General features: G+C 46.7%; 1 protein-coding gene across 3 annotated transcripts in view; it reads left to right on the top strand.

Moving 5' to 3' along the window:
- The first annotated feature begins 13,189 nt into the window (after window positions 1-13,189).
- The window catches only part of PATZ1 (POZ/BTB and AT hook containing zinc finger 1), a 31,489-nt gene continuing 24,640 nt past the window's right edge, over window positions 13,190-20,038 (top strand). For 2 of the 3 annotated variants that reach the window (XM_056530457.1, XM_056530453.1), the window contains exons 1-2: window positions 13,190-13,424; window positions 14,331-15,515. In XM_056530457.1, the coding sequence (XP_056386432.1) occupies window positions 14,371-15,515 (1,145 nt within the window). In that variant the 5' untranslated portion in view covers window positions 13,190-13,424; window positions 14,331-14,370. Of the gene's footprint in view, window positions 13,439-14,330; window positions 15,516-20,038 lie in introns of all 3 variants that reach the window. The other variant, XM_056530461.1, reaches the window with a different exon arrangement.

The raw sequence follows: 20,038 nt of genomic DNA, 5'->3' as shown, positions 1-20,038 counted from the left end.
ATGCATTTTACTCTCCCCCTGTTTGGGCACTCACTTCTTATTTCCTGGCTGCTGGTCACCGAGAAATTGTTATAGATCTGGTCAGATGTTTTGGGCTTACACAGCAAACCTATATTTATTTACGCTTCTTGTATGTCACTGAGAGTGGTGACCTTCTGGGTGTCTTTCCTGGAGGTCAAGGGAAGTTGTGTGTGTGGCCATTAGGTTGCCCATCTCCCCGGGTCCATTTTTATAGGGATGTCAATGAGTTGGCTTCTTGGTTGATACTTGGGCTGGCACCCAGGTAGATGCTGGGAGCATTTTGGTTCCCCCTAGGCATGAATGCTGGTGTGCTGAATAAGGCCATATTGAGGTGGGCGCTGCAGCGTGTATGTGATGTGCCCTGTATCGGAGGGCATGTGCTGCTTATTAGTCAGTCTCTGTTGCTGACATCAGCCCACATCGAAGGGACAAATTACTCCTAGGTTCCTTGAGAAACCCTGACATCATGGGGGGAAACGCGTCAGAACTATTGGATTAAAACTGTATTGTTATTTATTTTTCACACGGGGGCCGACATTTATCATTGTCTTTTGACTGTTTTATGTGTCTAGAAAAGGCGCAAAAAAAGGCGCAAGCAGGGTTTATTTGCGCCTTTTTGTTTACACATTTCTGCTGATTTTGAGTTGCAATCCACTGATTTTGGCAATACACATGATATGGAAGGGTTTTATGAACTGCGCCATTTGTGAAAAGGCGCAAAGCCACTGAAAAGTCTCTAAAACTACACAAGCCCAGACTTAGCTTAGCTCTTTGGTGTATGTCAAGAGAGAAAATTCAGGTCACAGAGCATTTAATAAATTTGGTGCTCCTACACATTACCAGCACACACAAAAAAGGTGTAGAAAATGCTTCACTTACACCTACTATGATAAATGCCAGCCGGGGTGTTTTTGATGTCCTTGGTGAGTGGATGTATCTGCACACAATTTACCTCGATATCATCATAAGGAGAGGTTCTAGGTCATTGGTTCTCAACCTTTTTGGCGACTGTACCCCCAAAGGCTGAAAGTATGTCCACGGGTACCCCCTCGTGCGGAACTTGCACGCGAGGGGTACCCACGGACAAAAGGCTTGTTCTTACTTTTTATACTTATGCATTATCCCTCCATCTTAATCCCCATGTGCTATTATTCCCCCTACATCATAATCCCCTTGTGCTATTATTCCTCCTCCATATTAATCCCCTTGTGCTATTATCCCCCCTCCATCTTAATCCCCTTGTGCTATTATCCCCCCTACATCATAATCCCCTTGTGCTATTATTCCTCCTCCATATTAATCCCCTTGTGCTATTATCCCCCCTCCATCTTAATCCCCTTGTGCTATTATCCCCCCTCCATCTTTATCCCCTTGTGCTATTATCCCCCTCCATCTTTATCCCCTTGTGTTATTATCCCCCCTCCATCTTTATCCCCTTGTGCTATTATCCCCCTCCATCTTTATCCCCTTGTGTTATTATCCCCCCTCCATCTTAATCCCCTTGTGCTATTATTCCTCCTCCATATTAATCCCCTTGTGCTATTATTCCTCCTCCATATTAATCCCCTTGTGCTATTATTCCTCCTCCATATTAATCCCCTTGTGCTATTATTCCTCCTCCAAATGAATCCCCTTGTGTTATTATCCCCCCTCCATCTTAATCCCCTTGTGCTATTATTCCTCCTCCATATTAATCCCCTTGTGCTATTATCCCCCCTCCATCTTAATCCCCATGTGCTATTATTCCTCCTCCATATTAATCCCCTTGTGCTATTATCCCCCCTCCATCTTAATCCCCATGTGCTATTATTCCTCCTCCAAATTAATCCCCTTGTGTTATTATCCCCCCTCCATCTTAATCCCCTTGTGCTATTATTCCTCCTCCATATTAATCCCCTTGTGCCATTATTTTCCAATATGGCAAAAGGGGATCAGAGGGAGAGGGGAATGGCGCAAGGGGATTAAAATGGAGGGGGGAATAATAGCACAAGGGGATTGAGATGGAGGGGGAATAATCAAACACCCCTCCCCCATCTTAATCCCCTTGTGCAATTATTCCCCCCTCCATTTTAATCCCCTTGCGCCATTCCCCCTTCCTCTGATCCCCTTTTGCCATATCGGATAATAATGGCACAGGAGGATTAAGTTGGAGGGGGGGGGGGGGATGGCAAAGGGGATCAGAGGGAGGGGGGAATAATAACACAAGGGAATTAATATGGAGGGGGGGGGTTGATTATTCCCCCCTCCATCTTAATCCCCTTGTGCCATTATTCCCCCCCCCCTTCCTCTGATCCCCTTTTGCCATATCGGATAATAATGGCACAAGGGGATTAATAGGGAGGGAGGAATAATAGCACAAGGGGATTAAGATGGAGGGAGAGAGGGATAATGGTGGAGGGGGAATGTGGAGTAATAAAGCATAAGACATTTAAATGTAATGCCTTGTGCTTTATTACTCCTCATCCCCCCGCCATTATCCCTCTCCCCTTCCATCTTAATCTCTTGCGCCATTTCCCCCCTCCATCTTAATCCCCTGTGCTATTATTCCCCCCTCCCTCTGATCCCCTTTTGCCATTCCCCCCCCCCTCCCTCCATCTTAATCCCCTTGTGCCATTATCATCCGATATGGCAAAAAAGGATCAGAGGGAGGGGGGAATAATGGCACAAGGGGATTAAGATGGAGGGGGGATAATAGCACAAGGGGATTAAGATGGAGGGGGAATAATGGCACAAGGGGATTAAGATGGAGGGGGGGGGAATTGGTGCAAGAGATTAAGATGGGAGAGGGATAATGGCGGAGGGGGATAGGGAGTAATAAAGCACAAGGCATTAAAATTTACTCCCCATCCCCCCTCCGCCATTATCCCTCTCCCCCTCCATCTTAATGCCTTGTGCTCCGTCCAATACATTCCCCCTTGGGCCCACACAGTTGTTATTAACTTTTTTTTACATTCTACCTGGCCTCCTGCGGGACCCTGTTTGCTGCTACTTCATGCAGCGAGTCCCGTTCGGCAGGGTCGCACTGACGTGTGACGTCCTTCTGCGCTGTGCGGCAACTCCGCCCAACGTCAGAGGAGGTCACACGTCTCCCCGGCAACCATGCAGCTTGCTCACAATGCATTGCAGGTATTTGACGGCACTTTCGCGTACCCCCAAACAACCCCTGGCGTACTCCTAGGGATACGCGTACCCCGGGTTGAGAACCCAGGTTCTAGGTCATTGTACATTGCTCAAAAAAAATAAAGGGAACGCTTAAATAACACAATGTAACTCCAAGTCAATCACACTTCTGTGAAATCACACTGTCCACTCAGGAAGAAACACTGATTGACAATCAATTTCTGTTGTGCAAATGGAACAGACAACAGGTGTAAATTATAGGCAATTAGCAAGACACCCCCAATAAAGGAGTGGTTCTGCAGGTGGTGGCCACAGACCCCTTCTCAGTTCCTATGCTTCCTGGCTGTTTTGATCACTTTTGAATGCTGGCAGTGCTTTCACTCTAGTAGTAGCATGAGACAGAGTCTACAACCCACACAAGTGGCTCAGGTAGTGCAGCTCATCCAGGATGGCACATCAATGTGAGCTGAGGCAAGAAGGTTTGCTGTGTCTGTCAGCATCGTGTCCAGAGCATAGAGGCGCTACCAGGGGACAGGCCAGTACATTAGGAGATGCGGAGGAGGCCGTAGGAGGGCAACAACCCAGCAGCAGGACAGCTACCTCCACCTTTGTGCAAGGAGGAGCACTGCCAGAGCCCTGCAAAATGACCTCAAGCAGGCCACAAATGTGTATGTGTCTACTCAAATGGTCAGAAACAGACTCTGTGAGGGCCCGACGTCCACAGGTGGGGGTTCTCACAGCCCAACACCGTGCAGGACGTTTGGCATTTGCCAGAGAACACTAAGATTGGCAAATTCGCCACTGGCGCCTTGTGCTCTTCACAGATGAAGGCAGGTTCACACTGAGCACATGTGACAGAGTCTGGAGACTCCGTGGAGATGGTTCTGCTGCCTGCAACATCCTCTAGCATGACCGGTTTGGTGGTGGGTCAGTAATGGTGTGGAGTGGCATTTCTTTGGGGGGCCACACAGCCCTCCATGTGCTTGCCAGAGGTAGCCTGACTGCCATTAGGTACCGAGATGAGATCCTCAGACCCCTTGTGAGATCATATGCAGTTCCTGCAAGAGGAAGGCATGGATGTTATGGACTGGCCCGCCCGATCCCCAGACCCGAATCCAATTGAGCACATCTGGGACACCATGTCTTGCACCACAGACTGTCCAAGAGTTGGCAGATGCTTTAGTCCAGGTCCGGGAGGACATCCCTCAGGTGACCATCTGCCACCTCATCAGGAGCATGCGCAGGCGTTGTAGGGAGGTCATACGGGCACATGGAGGCCACACACACTACTGAGCCTCATTTTGACTTGTTTTAAGGACATTACATCAAAGTTGGATCAGCCTGTAGTGTGGTTTTCCACATTTATTTTGAGGGTGACTCCATATCCAGACCTCCATGGGTTGATAAATTTGATTTCCATTGATAATTTTTGTGTGATTTTGTTGTCAGCACATTCAACTATGTTAAGACTAAAGTATTTCATACAAGTAGTTAATTCATTCAGATCTAGGATGTGTTATCTTAGCTTTCCCTTAATTTTTTTGAGCAGTGTATATTTAATACTGAGCATAAGTCCGGTATTTAAGTGTGATTTATGACCATGTTTTGAATTATCCTGGGGCATATTCTGTGATCTATGGTCACAGGGTATTGACCGGATGCAGATACACGGTTGTATTAATTAGGGGATTGAGTAAGGCTCACCGCCTAGCATCAAGCCCAATCAGACGGTGATACAGTGTTTAAGGTGTCACATTTTTGTTCACATTGTCTGTCATGAGGGGGACATAGTTATGATTTTAATGCATATCAATAAATGTTTTTATAGAAACAAGGGTCTTTAACCCCTTAATGACGCAGGACGTATATTTACGTCCTGCGCCGGCTCCCGCGATATGAAGCGGGATCGCGCCACGATCCCGCATCATATCGCGTCGGTCCCGGCGCTAATCAACGGCCGGGACCCGCGGCTAATACCACACATCACCGATCGCGGCGATGTGCGGTATTAACCCTTTAGAAGCGGCGGTCAAAGCTGACCGCCGCTTCTAAAGTGAAACTGAAAGTGACCCGGCTGCTCAGTCGGGCTGTTCGGGACCGCCGCGGTGAAATTGCGGCGTCCCGAACAGCTGACCGGACAGCGGGAGGGCCCTTACCTGCCTCCCCGGTGTCTGATCGACGAATGACTGCTTCGTGCCTGAGATCCAGGCAGGAGCAGTCAAGCGCCGATAATGCTGATCACAGGCGTGTTAATACACGCCACTGATCAGCATAGGAGATCAGTGTGTGCAGTGTTATAGGTCCCTATGGGACCTATAACACTGCAAAAAAAAAGTGTTAATAAAGGTCATTTAACCCCTTCCCTAATAAAAGTTTGAATCACCCCCCTTTTCCCATAAAAAAAATAAAACAGTGTAAAAAATAAATAAATAAACATATGTGGTATCGCCGCGTGCGTAAATGTCCGAACTATAAAAATATATCATTAATTAAGCCGTACGGTCAATGGCGTACGCGCAAAAAAATTCCAAAGTCCAAAAAAGCTTATTTTGGTCACTTTTTATAACATTAAAAAATGAATAAAAAGTTATCAAAAAGTCCGATCAAAACAAAAATCATACCGATAAAAACTTCAGATCACGGCGCAAAAAATGAGTCCTCATACCGCCCCGTACATGGAAAAATAAAAAAGTTATAGGGGTCAAAAAATGACATTTTTAAACGTATAAATTTTCCTGCATGTAGTTATGATTTTTTCCAGAAGTGCGACAAAATCAAACCTATATAAGTAGGGTATCATTTTAACCGTATGGACCTACAGAATAATGATAAGGTGTAATTTTTACCGAAATATGCACTGTGTAGAAACGGAAGCCCCCAAAAGTTGCAAAATGGCGTTTTTTTTTCGATTTTGTCGCACAATTATTTTTTTTCCGTTTCGCCGTGCATTTTTGGGTAAAATGACTAATGTCACTGCAAAGTAGAATTGGCGACGCAAAAAATAAGCCATAATATGGATTTTTAGGTGGAAAATTGAAAGGGTTATGATTTTTAAAAGGTAAGGAGGAAAAAACGAAAGTGCAAAAACGGAAAAACCCTGAGTCCTTAAGGGGTTAAGGGCTGTGAAAAATAATTTAAGACTGACCTCTTGGATTATATATTTCAGTGCTTTGAAATATTAGATGAAGGGGGGAACAATGATCCTGGACCCTTGCAGGTGCCTTTTTGCCCAGAGGGAGGTTTCTGAAGGTCTCCTTTTGGAGAGGGGTTTGTGATAGACCACATCCTTGTACACCTTTGTGTGTGACACATTTTGCACTTTTTTTTTTACACTTGGGATCTGTGAAAAATGAAGCCATAGCAATGGTAAACAGCTGGTCTGAGGGGGTTCTGGGTTTCAGCATAATTGGGCTCTAATAATATAAAGGACTTGCATTGGCAGTGATGATTGTGCTCCAGGATCTTCTAAGCAGAAACTCCAGTCTATACAAAAATAGATTTCTTGTTGATTGCAATGGGGGACACAGCACCACGGGTATAGGCCCTTGCCACTAGGAGGTGACATTAGGTAAGAAGAAAAAAAGAAAAAAAAGGAAGGGAACACCACTACTAACCACACTAGGCTAACCAGTTTTAGCCTAGTGTCTGTATGAGGGTGACATGACCTGCTATCATTTTTTCCTTTTTTGATCTTTTAGGTTATCATGGAACACTAGACATAATCCTCCCCTGATGGTGCTAGGAAACCTGGTTTTCCTTATGCTGGTCACCCACCCCAGTCTATTGTAGTTGGACTTTCAATACCTAATCAGGTGTGAGGTTACCGAAGAGCTATATATCTGCATTTTCCCGCTCCCCAGGTTGCCTTGGGTTGCTGGCCCTTGTAATTCCTCTGGTACGTTTACTCCCCCTCATACCTCTGCCCAGATTTTGTTGGCTTCAGACTCTCTGAGCCCTCCCTGCAGTCCATATGGGGTGGGGGTGTTCTGCCCTTATGCACAGGCTGCAGTTACCCGGCTCAGCCAACTGGCCCCTTCCTGGTTGCCATACATCATGTACGGGTGGTCCATTTAAACGAGTCTCCAGCTTTCCCTCTCAGTCAACTGGACTGCCCGCCATACTTTTCTCGCCATGTGGCCTTCCCATCAGTGGTTCCAAATTTAGTCCCCGGGATCTCCAGATGACCAAGCTGCAGTTGTTTTCCTAATGTCAGAGTAGCTGGCACTTCTGCTTTGTCTGCAAGATTGGTTCTTCTCTTACCCTATATTTTCTTTTCTGCTCCTCTGGCCCCTCCCCTGGGTGAGGGTGGAAAAATTTTCCTGCCCTCTCCTTAGTGCGGGCTTTCTCCTTTTGGCCTCCCTGCACACAACTCCCTTGTGGCTCCTCTCCTGCTCCACAGGCAACTATTTACTGCTCTGTTAATCCTCAGCTTTAACACATCTACCCTCGGCTACCCCCTTTTTTCCTTAACACAAAGTCCTCTTCTCAGGAAGATACGCCATGGCAACACTGCCCTGAAGTGGTGGCAATGCATTTTGCATGCACTTGCTGTAGTAATAAGTTGTCATGTGGCCAGTTGGGCTCTTTCTGCTCCCAGTCATGAGTTGGTCCCTCACAAATTAAATAGGTCTATTTTCCAGGCCATTGGTGACCTTTCCAAGTGGTCCCATGCCATTGTCCAGGCTACTTAACAAATTTCCTCCTGTTGGACCCTCCATGACCACCAGACATTAAATTCAAATCAGTTTCTAAAACTTTGTAACTGGATTGAAAACCTAAATTTAAAAAAATGCTACCTTAAAAAGGTAATGCCCAGTGGAGTGCTAATGGCCTTTCAGCTCCACACACGTCAGTAATGGTAATCTCCTCAAGAATATATCTTACCCCAGGCCTCTCACAAGCTAGGCCAAAACACACTGCTCTGTACTGACGAAGGGCAACAGCCTAGAAACAATGCTGTCTCCTCCTGGCATGGGTGGCCATTCAGGAGGCCCTGCCCTGAGAACTTTCATGCATGCTTGTGGAATTTGCAACACTAGGTACTGCCAAAGGTGCCTAATTGCTGAGGAAACAACTTCGCACCTCTTTTGGCAGCACCCGTTTCCCCGGGCCCTGTTAAATGCTCTGGAATATGAACTGCTATCGAATTGCTTGGTGCTTTACTGACTATATCCTGGAGCTGGCACGGTCGGGGCTTTCCAGAAGGCCTGGCACCTTATAAACTGCTATAAGAATACTTTGCCAGGAAACGCCTTATAATACACTTAAAGATGATGTCTGACCAGGACTGCCCCAGGCTTTTCCACAACCTGCTTAGAAACTATTTCATCGGGGTCAGAATGGACATTGAGGATTATCATGCTTTTCCTTTCCCCATTTTCCTTGAGGGTTTTGTCTCTGAATTAAGGTTTGGGTCGGTGATCTCCCCAACCTAACCCCTTCTTTCCAAAACCCCATGCCCTGTCACGGTTTGTAATGCTTTATTGTTTGACTTTGTTTCATAATGTGTGCAGGAATGTTAGTGTAGTGTGCGGCAGGATGTAAAGTGTAGGGACACCTTTGCTATATGTTCTACTGTCATGCTACAGTATTAATTGTATTCATTTATTGTGCTGCTTTCTAAAATAATGTAAACAAAAATAAACATATTTGGAAAAACATATAGCGGAAATGTCCGGGCTATTAAAATATTAGGAGAGATTTATCAAAACCTGTGCATAGGAAAAATTGACCAGTTGCTCATAGCAGCCAATCAGATTGCCTCTTATATTTTTCAGAGGCCTTTATAAAAATGTACCTCTTGGGGACGCAGGGCGTATGCATTTGCCCTGTATCCCCGATCCTTAAGGACTCAGGGCGTACCTGTACGCCCTGGTCCCGTTTACTGGGTTTAAACCGTTCTCACCAGCAGAGAACGGGTTAAACCCGGTGGGTCCCAGTTACTACGGGCAGCCAGGACCCACGGCTAATGCCAGGCACGGCCGATTAACCCTTTAGACGCCGCGATCAAAGTTAATCGCAGCGTCTAAAGCGAAAGTAAAAGAATTCCGGCAGCTCAGCGGAGCTGATCGGGACTATCGTGACAAAATTGCGATGTCCCGATCAGCTTACCTGACAACGGGAGGGTCCTCACCTGCCTCTTCGTTGTCCAATCGACGATCTACTGCTCCATGCCTGCGCAGCAAGCAGGAGCAGCAGAGCGCCGGTTACATTGATCAGTGTTTTGCAAAGGCAGAGCACTGATCAGTATATGCAATCAGAAGATTGCATGTTGTAGCCTAAAAAAAAGAATTTCAAATCTATTTTCGGTATATGCTAATGAGGTTCTAACTGGCACTCTGACCTCAGCGTTTTTGGCCGCAGCACTGCCCAGCTCATCAATATTCCTCCCCTCCCTCCGCCTCTCCCTCTTCTCCCCGCTCTGTAATGAAGAGAGAGGGGAGGAATATTGATGAGCTGGGCGGCGCTGCGGCCAGCAGCACTGACGTCAGAGTGCAAGTTAGCCCGGCCGGTGCCAGTTAGCACCTCATTAGCATATACCGAAAATAGAAGATTACGAACGAACGGCGCGGCGGATCCGGCCACGGTAAGCATCAAACTGATCAGCGTCCCCCGCACTACCAGCCAGTTTTTTTCAATTATGCCCACAAAAAAAAAAATTTGCCATATATTTTGTGGGAAATAAGTGATGTAATTTCAAAGTACAATTGGTGGCTCAAAACAGCCCTCATGGGTCTGTAGAGGTGGACAATTGAAAGCGTTACAGTAATTTCGCCATATATTTTGTGGTAAATAAGTGATGTCATTTCAAAGTACATTTGGTGGCTTAAAGCAGCCCTCATGGGTCTGTAGGTGGACAATTGGAAGCGTTATAGTAATTTGTCGAGGAGGATAAAAAAAAAAGCAAAAGTGAAAAATCGCTGTGCTTTTAAGGGGTTAGGAACCCAAGCAATAAAATCAGCAGCCACATTCGTGGAAGACAAAGTGAAGAAGTGGCTGTGCTTGCCAATTTGGGGGTGAGGAGCTGCACAGCAATCTCTGTTTCTCAAAATATTTATGTAAACCTGCGTTGCTTTGTTAGATTAACCCTTTAGAGTGGTGACAAGGTCATTTAGGGCTCTCACTACTGTTATTGAGCCTCTAACAGCTCAAACACATATTCCTCTCTGCTATGCTATTACATAGTTCTGGAGAAAGTGCACTGAACTGTACAGGCTCACACTGTGCTGAGCTGATAGTTTACACAGTAAAGTACTAGATGGCATGTGGGGAAAGAAGGGATTAATGATTTACTATGTTTGTAGAGCTCTGTCTGAGCAGGAAGGAAAGAAACAGCTGCAGCAGTAGGACCACAGCAAGGAAAGGGTTATACTAGGCACTGAGCAGCACTGTGGACATACAGAAGTCAGTACACTGCTATATACATGAGGTACAGCTTCCCTTAGCTGTATGGTTGGTCAGAGATTAGGGGAAAGCTTTGATTTACCCTCAAGGAACATGACCATCTTGAGCAGACAGACTAGGCTTTCTCAGGTTCTCTCCCTCTATCCTGCACAGAGCACATTGTAATCCTCACCCCTGTCCTGATTAAGCTGTTACTAGAGACAGATTTTCCCTGACAACATGCAGCGGACAGCCACACCTAGTTGCCAATATTTTAGAGCTGGTCTTCTGGGGTAAGGTTTCACTTTTGGTAAATAAAGTGATTCACAAATATGTAAGGAATCACAAAGGGAATTTGTTTGAAACAGCAGTGACCATTGCAGTATGTCAATTTATGTCACGGAATTGTCACAGATTGTCCCCCTTGCAATTATGCAAGGCTTTAGGTACAAAACTTCTGAACATTTTATTTCTGCAAGTAGTTAATTTAGTGTGCCTTTACCCTGAGAAAGAAACAAATCTGCCATTATTGTTCTCTTAGTATAAGATAAATGGTAGGGGGGAAAAAAACAAAAACATAAAACCTTTTTAATAAACTTCATAAAAATGTTATCTCCTTTTTATAGAAATCATGGCTTACAAAAAAACACCACTAGGGGTCCCCATCCATCCAGAACATAATCCCGTCCGGTCACAGCATCATCTTTGTCTCAGCTGAAGCACAGGCTGGGACAAGGTCCACAACACCTGATTTTATAAGAGGTGAAAAGATAGGCAGCTGGCCCAGTCATTGCCACCATACTAAATATTTTATGGTGTTCTGAATCCTAAGGGCACGGTCACAGGGGGAGCATCCTAAGTGTATTTCACGCTGTGGATTCCCCGACAGCCGTCAAAGAGGAACTGTAGAGCTATGGCTGGGAAGCTCTGTTTGTCCACTCATCGCAGCGGCGAGGATCTGCCCTGTGTGTACCGGCCCTTATAGAGAATGATGATTACATTTTTTCCAGATTTGACATAAATGGTGATAACATAACTAGATATTCATCCACTCATGGTGGATGAGTTAAACTGATGTCTAGAATAAATTTATTAGTGTGGTATTCAATCCCCCCCCCCCCCCACGCTTCCCCAATGGTATCCCAGCACAGTGCAGCCTGTTCAATACAGTGCACTTTCTCCAGCACTATGTCATGGCATAGCAGAGAGGAGTAGGTGCTGCCCTGTGATTGACCAGGGAAATAAGGAAAAGGAAGTTCAGGTGTGAGTTCTACTGGTAGACCCAGCTCAGGTCCCACCTCGGAAATTAAGGGAATAAAGAATTAGCTGTTCACTATGGCACAGAAACAGCAGTGAGAACACTATGTTTCCCTTGTCACCACTCACAAGGGTTAATGGTACAAAACCATGCAAGCATAACTTTTGACATGTCATGCAGACTTCTCAAAAGTTTAGATCGGGTGGGGTCTCAGTAAAGAGACCCCCGCAATCTCTAGATATAGCAAGGTAAAGTGTGCTTCACTACCCGACTCTGCGCTCAGTCCACCTGATTGCAGGTGCTCCAAATGCTATATCTAGAAATCGGAGGGGGTCACAACACTGAGACCCTGACAATTTAAACCTTCGACATGTCTGCGTCGACGCGGCATCTCAAAAGTTTTAGAAATGACAGTAACGCTTTAACTGCTGAGTGATTTCAGGAGCGTGAGTAAACAGTTTAGTTTAAAGGTATTCTCATCTCTGAAGATTATCCCCTATCCACAGAATAGGGAATAACAATCTGATTGGTGGGGATCCGACCTCTGGCAATCACAAGGATGCAGAAAAATTGGGTAAAGCGTTACAGGTTCTATGGGGTGTTTAAAAACTATAAACGCTTGTTTATACTTGTACTATATGCTTGTGCTGTATGGTACATTAAAGTCTATATCAGTGGTCTTCAACCTGCGGACCTCCAGATGTTGCAAAACTACAACTCCCAGCATGCCCGGACAGCCAACGGCTGTCCGGGCATGCTGGGAGTTGTAGTTTTGCAACATCTGGAGTTCCGCAGGTTGAAGACCACTGGTCTATAGAGGAAAATAACACGCACTACATACATCTTTTGGGTATGACATTTTCCCACAGGCTTTTCTGAAGGACCTGAAGAAAAAAAAATCATAATATGTTAAAGAAAAACATAACCACTTGATACTCGCATTTACAAATATGTAAAGGCGCTTTTTTTAGTGTGTGAACATGGTAAGTGTAGAACAGTCACCACTGGGTCCTGTGGTCACCTCACACTTGTACCCCTATATTCCAAGGTGCCTGTGAGGAGATTAGATACATAGATATTGTACAGTGGTCCTCCCCATGCTACAGCAGCTGCCACTGTCACACTCTGGGGAAGGTTTAGTTTAATGAAAACTACTAAGATTATTTTCGGGGACTTCCTTTGGCAAGAAATAAGATTTTTTTTTTCTCGGGAGACAAGTGGGGGGCATTATTATGTGTGATACCAGTACATTATAGACTAGACTACCTTGTGTCCATAGTGAATATGCATATTATTCCGGGAGGGGTGAGAGTGGGGGGGTCGGCATGTGCGGGGTCTCCCAGCCTGCTCGCAGGGGCCGGGGAGGGGGGGAGTGCTCACAGGGAGGGGGGACCGGGGGGCGGACACAGATTCTCAGTCCGGTGGGGGGGTTCAGACACAAAGAGGCTGCGGAGGATCCGGTCAGAGCTACCCCAGTGTCCGGTACGGGGGGGGTTCCGGTATCCGGTCGGGGGTCTCGGTTTCCGGGGTTGAGGAGCAGATTGGAGAGCGCGCCTACACACCGGGAAGCTGCACCGGGGCTCCTGAAACCATCGGCCCGCGCAGCTCGCACCCGCGGAGGGCAAGGGGAGGAGCTACGCGGGTACGCGCATCCAGGTGACATCACCCCGAACCCCCCAATATATTATAGGGGACCCTGCATAGATCCCCTTCATAAATCTTGCACTGGTGCTTTCCAGTCAGGCCTAAATATACCAAGTGCACCCTCCTTGTGTTAAGTGCTTTTCCCGCCCGAATCTCTGCTCCCCCAGACACTTACAACCCCCACCTATACTTGTCCACATGTGTACACCTGAGTATTCTTCACTCCTCACCTCATGTTGCATTTATCAGAAAATATATATATATGCCCATTTTTAGTGCCCATCTGTGCCCTGTGTAAACCATAGGAATTTTTGTTGGAAAATAAAAGTATTTGCATCTAGCCAACACATAGGCTCCAGCTATAACGGCCTCTGAAGTATGGTTTGCCAGTGCATGGCTTCTCTATCATGTTTACTAGTAATTCACATCCTATTGCTGGGTAAAACAGCCATTGGTTTTTGACACTTTATGCTTAACTCTTTTTGGAGGTGTAAAAAAAACAAGGTGCCAGCGAGGAACAAACTTTACCTCATAAAGAAGTAAATGACTGTAGAAGGGTATAGAGTAATAGTCTTCAACCTACGGACCTCCAGATGTTGCAAAACTACAACTCCCAGCATGCAGTGCATGCTGGGAGTTGTAGTTTTGCAACATCTGGAGGTCCGCAGGTTGAAGACCACTGATATAGAGCGTGTCTTTTAACTGAATAAAGAAAATAACATCACCACCACTTGCCTATCTTTGTCTGTTGAGACACGGGCGAGTCACCCTGAGGTGCCAATAGCTAAATCCATTTTTTTAACCCGCTGTATCTGAGGCATCCATTCCCAGACCCCGCACCAGCTACATCTCTCCAGAACCATATAAATGACCTTATTGCTTTAGTTTTTAACTTCTCTCTTAGGTCTAGAATTATACACCCTTGGATCCACGTCTTGCTTACGATGGAGCGTTTGGCAGAGGGATGTGGGCCGTCATGCTTCACCTATCAGGTGCGTCAACACAGCTCTGATGTCCTCAATCAACTCAACCAGCAACGCAAGAGTGGTGGCCGCTTCTGTGATGTAGTTCTACGCGTCGGAGAGGATAGTTTTCCTGCTCACCGTGCTGTTTTAGCTGCCTGCAGTCAATACTTTGAGTCTGTGCTTGGAGAATCAGATGGGCCAACTCCACGAGAGCTTGAGATGCACACTATCAGCTCCAAGGTTTTTGGGGACATTTTAGATTTTGCATATACTGCTCGCATCATTATCCGGCTAGAAAGTTTTCCAGAGCTTATGACTGCTGCCAAGTTTTTATTAATGCGCTCTGTTATCGATATTTGCCAAGAGGTCATTAAGCAGTCCAATGTTCAAATCTTGGTGCCCCCTACACGGCCAGAACTCATGCTTTTTCGATCAGGGGCTTCTGACCTTGGATTTCCATTAGACATGACTAACGGGACTGTCATGAGTGGCTCGGGTATTGCAGGGTCCTTAGGAGATGAGGAAGAAGACTCTGTTCGGCCAGGTCCAGCTGTGCCAAGCCAGGCTTCTCTTCTAGCACTTGGTGGTACATCGCAAATCCTACAATCTCAGTACCAAGTGGGAGTACAAGGACTTGGCAGTAAGCGAGGCCGGGGCAGGCCGCGAAAGCCTAGTGTTTTAGACTCTGTATTATTTGGAGCAGTGGGTGGTTTGCGGGATGGAGGAGTACTTCCTTGTGGACTTTGTGATAAAGTTTTCACAGATCCTATACGACTCCGCCAGCATGAGGCACAGCATGGAGTTACAAGCCTGCAGCTGGGATATGGAGACCTACAAGCACCTCGTATTGGAGAGAATGGGCTAACCCAGGAGGAGTCAGGGACCCCTAGAAAGAGAAACCGAGCAAGAAAACAGGTAGCTTGTGATTTGTGTGGGAAGATTTTTCGTGATGTGTACCATCTCAATAGACACAAGCTGTCTCATTCTGGAGAGAAGCCATATTCTTGTCCTGTATGTGGACTGAGGTTCAAACGTAAGGACAGAATGTCCTACCATGTACGCTCACATGATGGTTCGGTTGGAAAGCCCTACATCTGTCAGAGCTGTGGAAAGGGATTCTCTAGGTGAGTTCAGCCAACATGGTCTTTAGGGGAATGTTAATACATTGGGGCACATTTATGAGGAGATGAAAGCTGATGGATAAACACTTTACAAACTAAAATGCTAGAAAGAACAAGATCAACAAAAATCACACCTGCACTGTATTTCTAATTCACATTAAGCCACTATTTTTGCGTATTTCACCTGATGAATGTGCTTCATTGTTTTAATGGGATGGTTTAGTATAGATTTTACATATGTGATAAGTGCAAATGATTTGTATGTTCTTAGTATTAATATCTTTACTATATCATAAAGGGGTTATTCTGGCTTTAAAAATGAATAGGCCATCAATATTAGATTGATGAAGGACTGACTCCCAGCACCCCCTGCGAACAGCTGACTGAAGATGACAGGACGCTTATGCGAGTGCTTCAGCATTTTCTATGTTTACCTCTGCTCTGTATCTTCAAATGGCATGCTATTTGTATCGGTGGTGTAAGGTGCTGTAACAGGGCCTTATTTACTTGAATAGGGCATTGCTGGAGTACCTTGCACCACTGCTACTAATAGTACAGTGTTTTTTAAGATACCCAGAATTGTCTGTATAAGAGAGGATAGGACAGGTACTCCAGTACTAGAGATACTCTTTGTAATAACCCACTACTGTGGTCAAGAGATGAAGATTCGGATCAAACACCCCCCCCCCCCCCCCATCCTTTGTTAACTAAGAATCCCCCAATAGGATATAGGAAAATGGGACATTAGAATTTGGCACACCTTAATGTTGTAAGCTAAACATTTTCAGAAGGGCCCTACCATTGCCCTGCTTGACTGAACACTGGTCAGAACATTATTGGTCAGAACCTTAGAGTGAGTGTACTGTCTTGAATGGTTGAGCTTTAAACAAAGGTATCCACAATATGCCCATGATGAGTGTTTAGAATGTGTCCGCTGGATGTAAACAGATAAAGTGTTACTGATACAAGAACTGGGGCTGGACAGCATTTGTACACAGCACACATGAACTGGGGCTGGACAGAATTTGCTTTTTGCACCTTCTCTGCTTAAAGTGTACCTGTAGTCAACAAAATATTTTTATATAATATAGATAACACGATTATATGTATATATGTAATACACATTGGATACAAATCTGTGCAGTGAGGACAAGCAGGGCTCTGTGCAGTGAGGACAAGCAGGGCTCTGTGCAGTGAGGACAAGCAGGGCTCTGTGCAGTGAGGACAAGCAGGGCTCTGTGCAGTGAGGACAAGCAGGGCTCTGTGCAGTGAGAACAGGCAAGGCTCTGTGCAGTGAGGACAGGCAGGGCTCTGTGCAGTGAGGACAGGCAGGGCTCTGTGCAGTGAGGACAGGCAGGGCTCTGTGCAGTGAGGACAGGCAGGGCTCTGTGCAGTGAGGACAAGCAGGACTCTGTGCACCGAGGAAAGGCAGGGCTCTGTGCAGTGAGGACAGGCAGGGCTCTGTGCAGTGAGGACAGGCAGGGCTCTGTGCAGTCAAGACAGGCAGGGCTCTGTGCAGTCAGGACAGGCATGGCTCTGTGCAGTCAGGACAGGCAGGGCTCTGTGCAGTGAGGATAAGCAGGGCTCTGTGCAGTGAGGACAAGCAGGACTCTGTGCACCGAGGACAAGCAGGACTCTGTGCACCGAGGAAAGGCAGGGCTCTGCAGTGAGGACAGGCAGGGCTCTGTGCAGTGAGGACAGGCAGGGCTCTGTGCAGTGAGGACAGGCAGGGCTCTGTGCAGTGAGGACAGGCAGGGCCCTGTGCAGTGAGGACAGGCAGGGCTCTGTGCAGTGAGGACAGGCAAGGCTCTGTGCAGTGAGGACAAGCAGGGCTCTGTGCACCGAGGACAAGCAGGGCTCTGTGCAGTGAGGACAGGCAAGGCTCTGTGCAGTGAGAACAAGCAGGGCTCTGTGCACTGAGGACAAGCAGGGCTCTGTGCACTGAGGACAAGCAGGGCTCTGTACACTGAGGACAAGCAGGGCTCTGTACACTGAGGACAAGCAGGGCTCTGTGCACTGAGGACAAGCAGGGCTCTGTGCAGTGAGGACAAGCAGGGCTCTGTGCAGTGAGGACAAGCAGGGCTCTGTGCAGTGAGGACAAGCAGGGCTCTGTGCATTGAGGACAAGCTGGGCTCTGTGCAGTGAGGACAAGCTGGGCTCTGTGCAGTGATGACAAGCAGGGCTCTGTACACTGAGGACAAGCAGGGCTCTGTGCAGTGAGGACAAGCAGGGCTCTGTACACTGAGGACCAGCAGGGCTCTGTGCAGTGAGGACAAGCAGGGCTCTGTGCACTGAGGACAAGCAGGGCTCTGTGCACTGAGGACAAGCAGGGCTCTGTGCAGTGAGGACAAGCAGGGCTCTGTGCAGTGAGGACAAGCAGGGCTCTGTGCAGTGAGGACAAGCAGGGCTCTGTGCAGTGAGGACAAGCAGGGCTCTGTGCATTGAGGACAAGCTGGGCTCTGTGCAGTGAGGACAAGCAGGGCTCTGTGCAGTGAGGACAAGCAGGGCTCTGTGCATTGAGGACAAGCTGGGCTCTGTGCAGTGAGGACAAGCTGGGCTCTGTGCAGTGATGACAAGCAGGGCTCTGTACACTGAGGACAAGCAGGGCTCTGTGCAGTGAGGACAAGCAGGGCTCTGTACACTGAGGACCAGCAGGGCTCTGTGCAGTGAGGACAAGCAGGGCTCTGTGCAGTGAGGACAAGCAGGGCTCTGTGCAGTGAGGACAAGCAGGGCTCTGTGCAGTGAGGACAAGCAGGGCTCTGTGCAGTGAGGACAAGCAGGGCTCTGTGTAGTGAGGACAAGCAGGGCTCTGTGCAGTGAGGACAAGCAGGGCTCTGTGTAGTGAGGACAAGCAGGGCTCTGCAGTGAGGACAAGCAGGGCTCTGTGCAGTGAGGACAAGCAGGGCTCTGTGCAGTGAGGACAAGCAGGGCTCTGTGCAGTGAGGGCAAGCAGGGCTCTGCAGTGAGGGCAAGCAGGGCTCTGTGCAGTGAGGACAAGATGGGCTCTGTGCAGTGAAGACAAGCAGGGCTCTGTACACTGAGGACAAGCAGGGCTCTGTGCAGCGAGGCTCTGGGACATGCTATGGGCTCACACATGAGGATGATTGACAAGCCAGGAGCCTGCACAGATCCCTGCTTGTCCTGCCCTCACTTCCTGTATTTGGACTCCTCATAGAGACACACAGGTAATAGCTGCAGAGACAGCAATTTTTCACCCAAAAATATACAAATTCTTTAACTAATGGATATTACATATAATGGTATTATTTACATTATATCAAAAGTGTTTTGTTGACGACAGGTAACCCTAATATTATCTTCTAACAAAAGTGTGTTAAAGTAGTTTAGGTATAAAAGTACAGTAAGACCCTCATATCAACTGAGGATAGGTTCCAAGACCTCCTATGGATGCCTGAGACTGTGGATAGTAGAGAACACTATAAAACAATGCCTATGTGTTGCCGTGAGGTGAATGACATACGCAATGTAAAGTAGTTAGGCCAGTTTAACACAAGCATAATGGGGGAGATTTATCAAAACCTGTCTAGAGGAAAAGTTGCTGAGCTGCCCATAGCAACCACTTCGTTCATTTTTGAAAAGTCCTGTGAAAATGAAAGAAGCGATCTGATTGGTTGTTATGGGCAACTCAGCAACTTTTCCTCTGGACAGATTTTGATAAATCTCCCCCAATATAGCGAGAGCATCAGCTGAATGGAAAGCATTATAATTATGTATAGTGCTGTCAGCTCGGTTTCCGAGACTGGAGACGCAGCCCCACATAGGATGCGGGTGCTGCGCAGAGATTGCGGGGGGTCCCAGCGGCAGGCCCCCCGCGATCCTTTGGATAGGGGATAAGATGTATTTGGCCAGAATACCCCTTTAAGACCACAATACTGATGCAGAAATGCAGGCGTAATACACTTGTCTGAAACTGGCCAGAAGGCTCCTCTGCTTCAGGTGACCATGGTTCATCGAGCAATGTTAATGGCTGGATTATGAATGTTTACTGTAATGCAGTCAACCGTAGTCACATGAAAATGTGGTAATTGAAACGGCTAATACAAGGCCCTCCTGTATGTTGGAGAGTTGGCGTATAACCATATACTGATAATGGCGCACCTGGTAACTGTAGTCAGTATTACGGTATTACTAGCACTAGTTTTCCAGTCTCAAACCACACGCAAAAATGTGCACAGCTTTTTCTCATTATTTATTTGGATGGATGAAAGCATATACATATTAGATAGAAAAACAGTGTTTTAGGGTAAAGTTCAGAAAGGTGTGCATGGCTCAGTTGAAAGGTTTTAGAAGGGGGGGGGGGGGGGTGTAAATGAAGTGATAAGGTGGCAGAATTTTACTGAAATGTATAGAAAGTAGATTTAATCATTTATATTTTTTAGCATAAACGTGCACTTAAGACTGAAGTATAGGAAACTGACTAACATAGTGTTCACAAAATACTGCACTTGTTTTACCCCTAGATTGCTGGACTGCTTTTCAAAATGGGGACTTAATTGAAGCATTTG

Source organism: Hyla sarda, chromosome 1, assembly GCF_029499605.1.
Source record: "Hyla sarda isolate aHylSar1 chromosome 1, aHylSar1.hap1, whole genome shotgun sequence".
Taxonomy (NCBI): domain Eukaryota; kingdom Metazoa; phylum Chordata; class Amphibia; order Anura; family Hylidae; genus Hyla; species Hyla sarda.
Note: the sequence above shows the minus strand (reverse complement) of the source record. Positions and strands in the feature narration are given on the sequence as shown.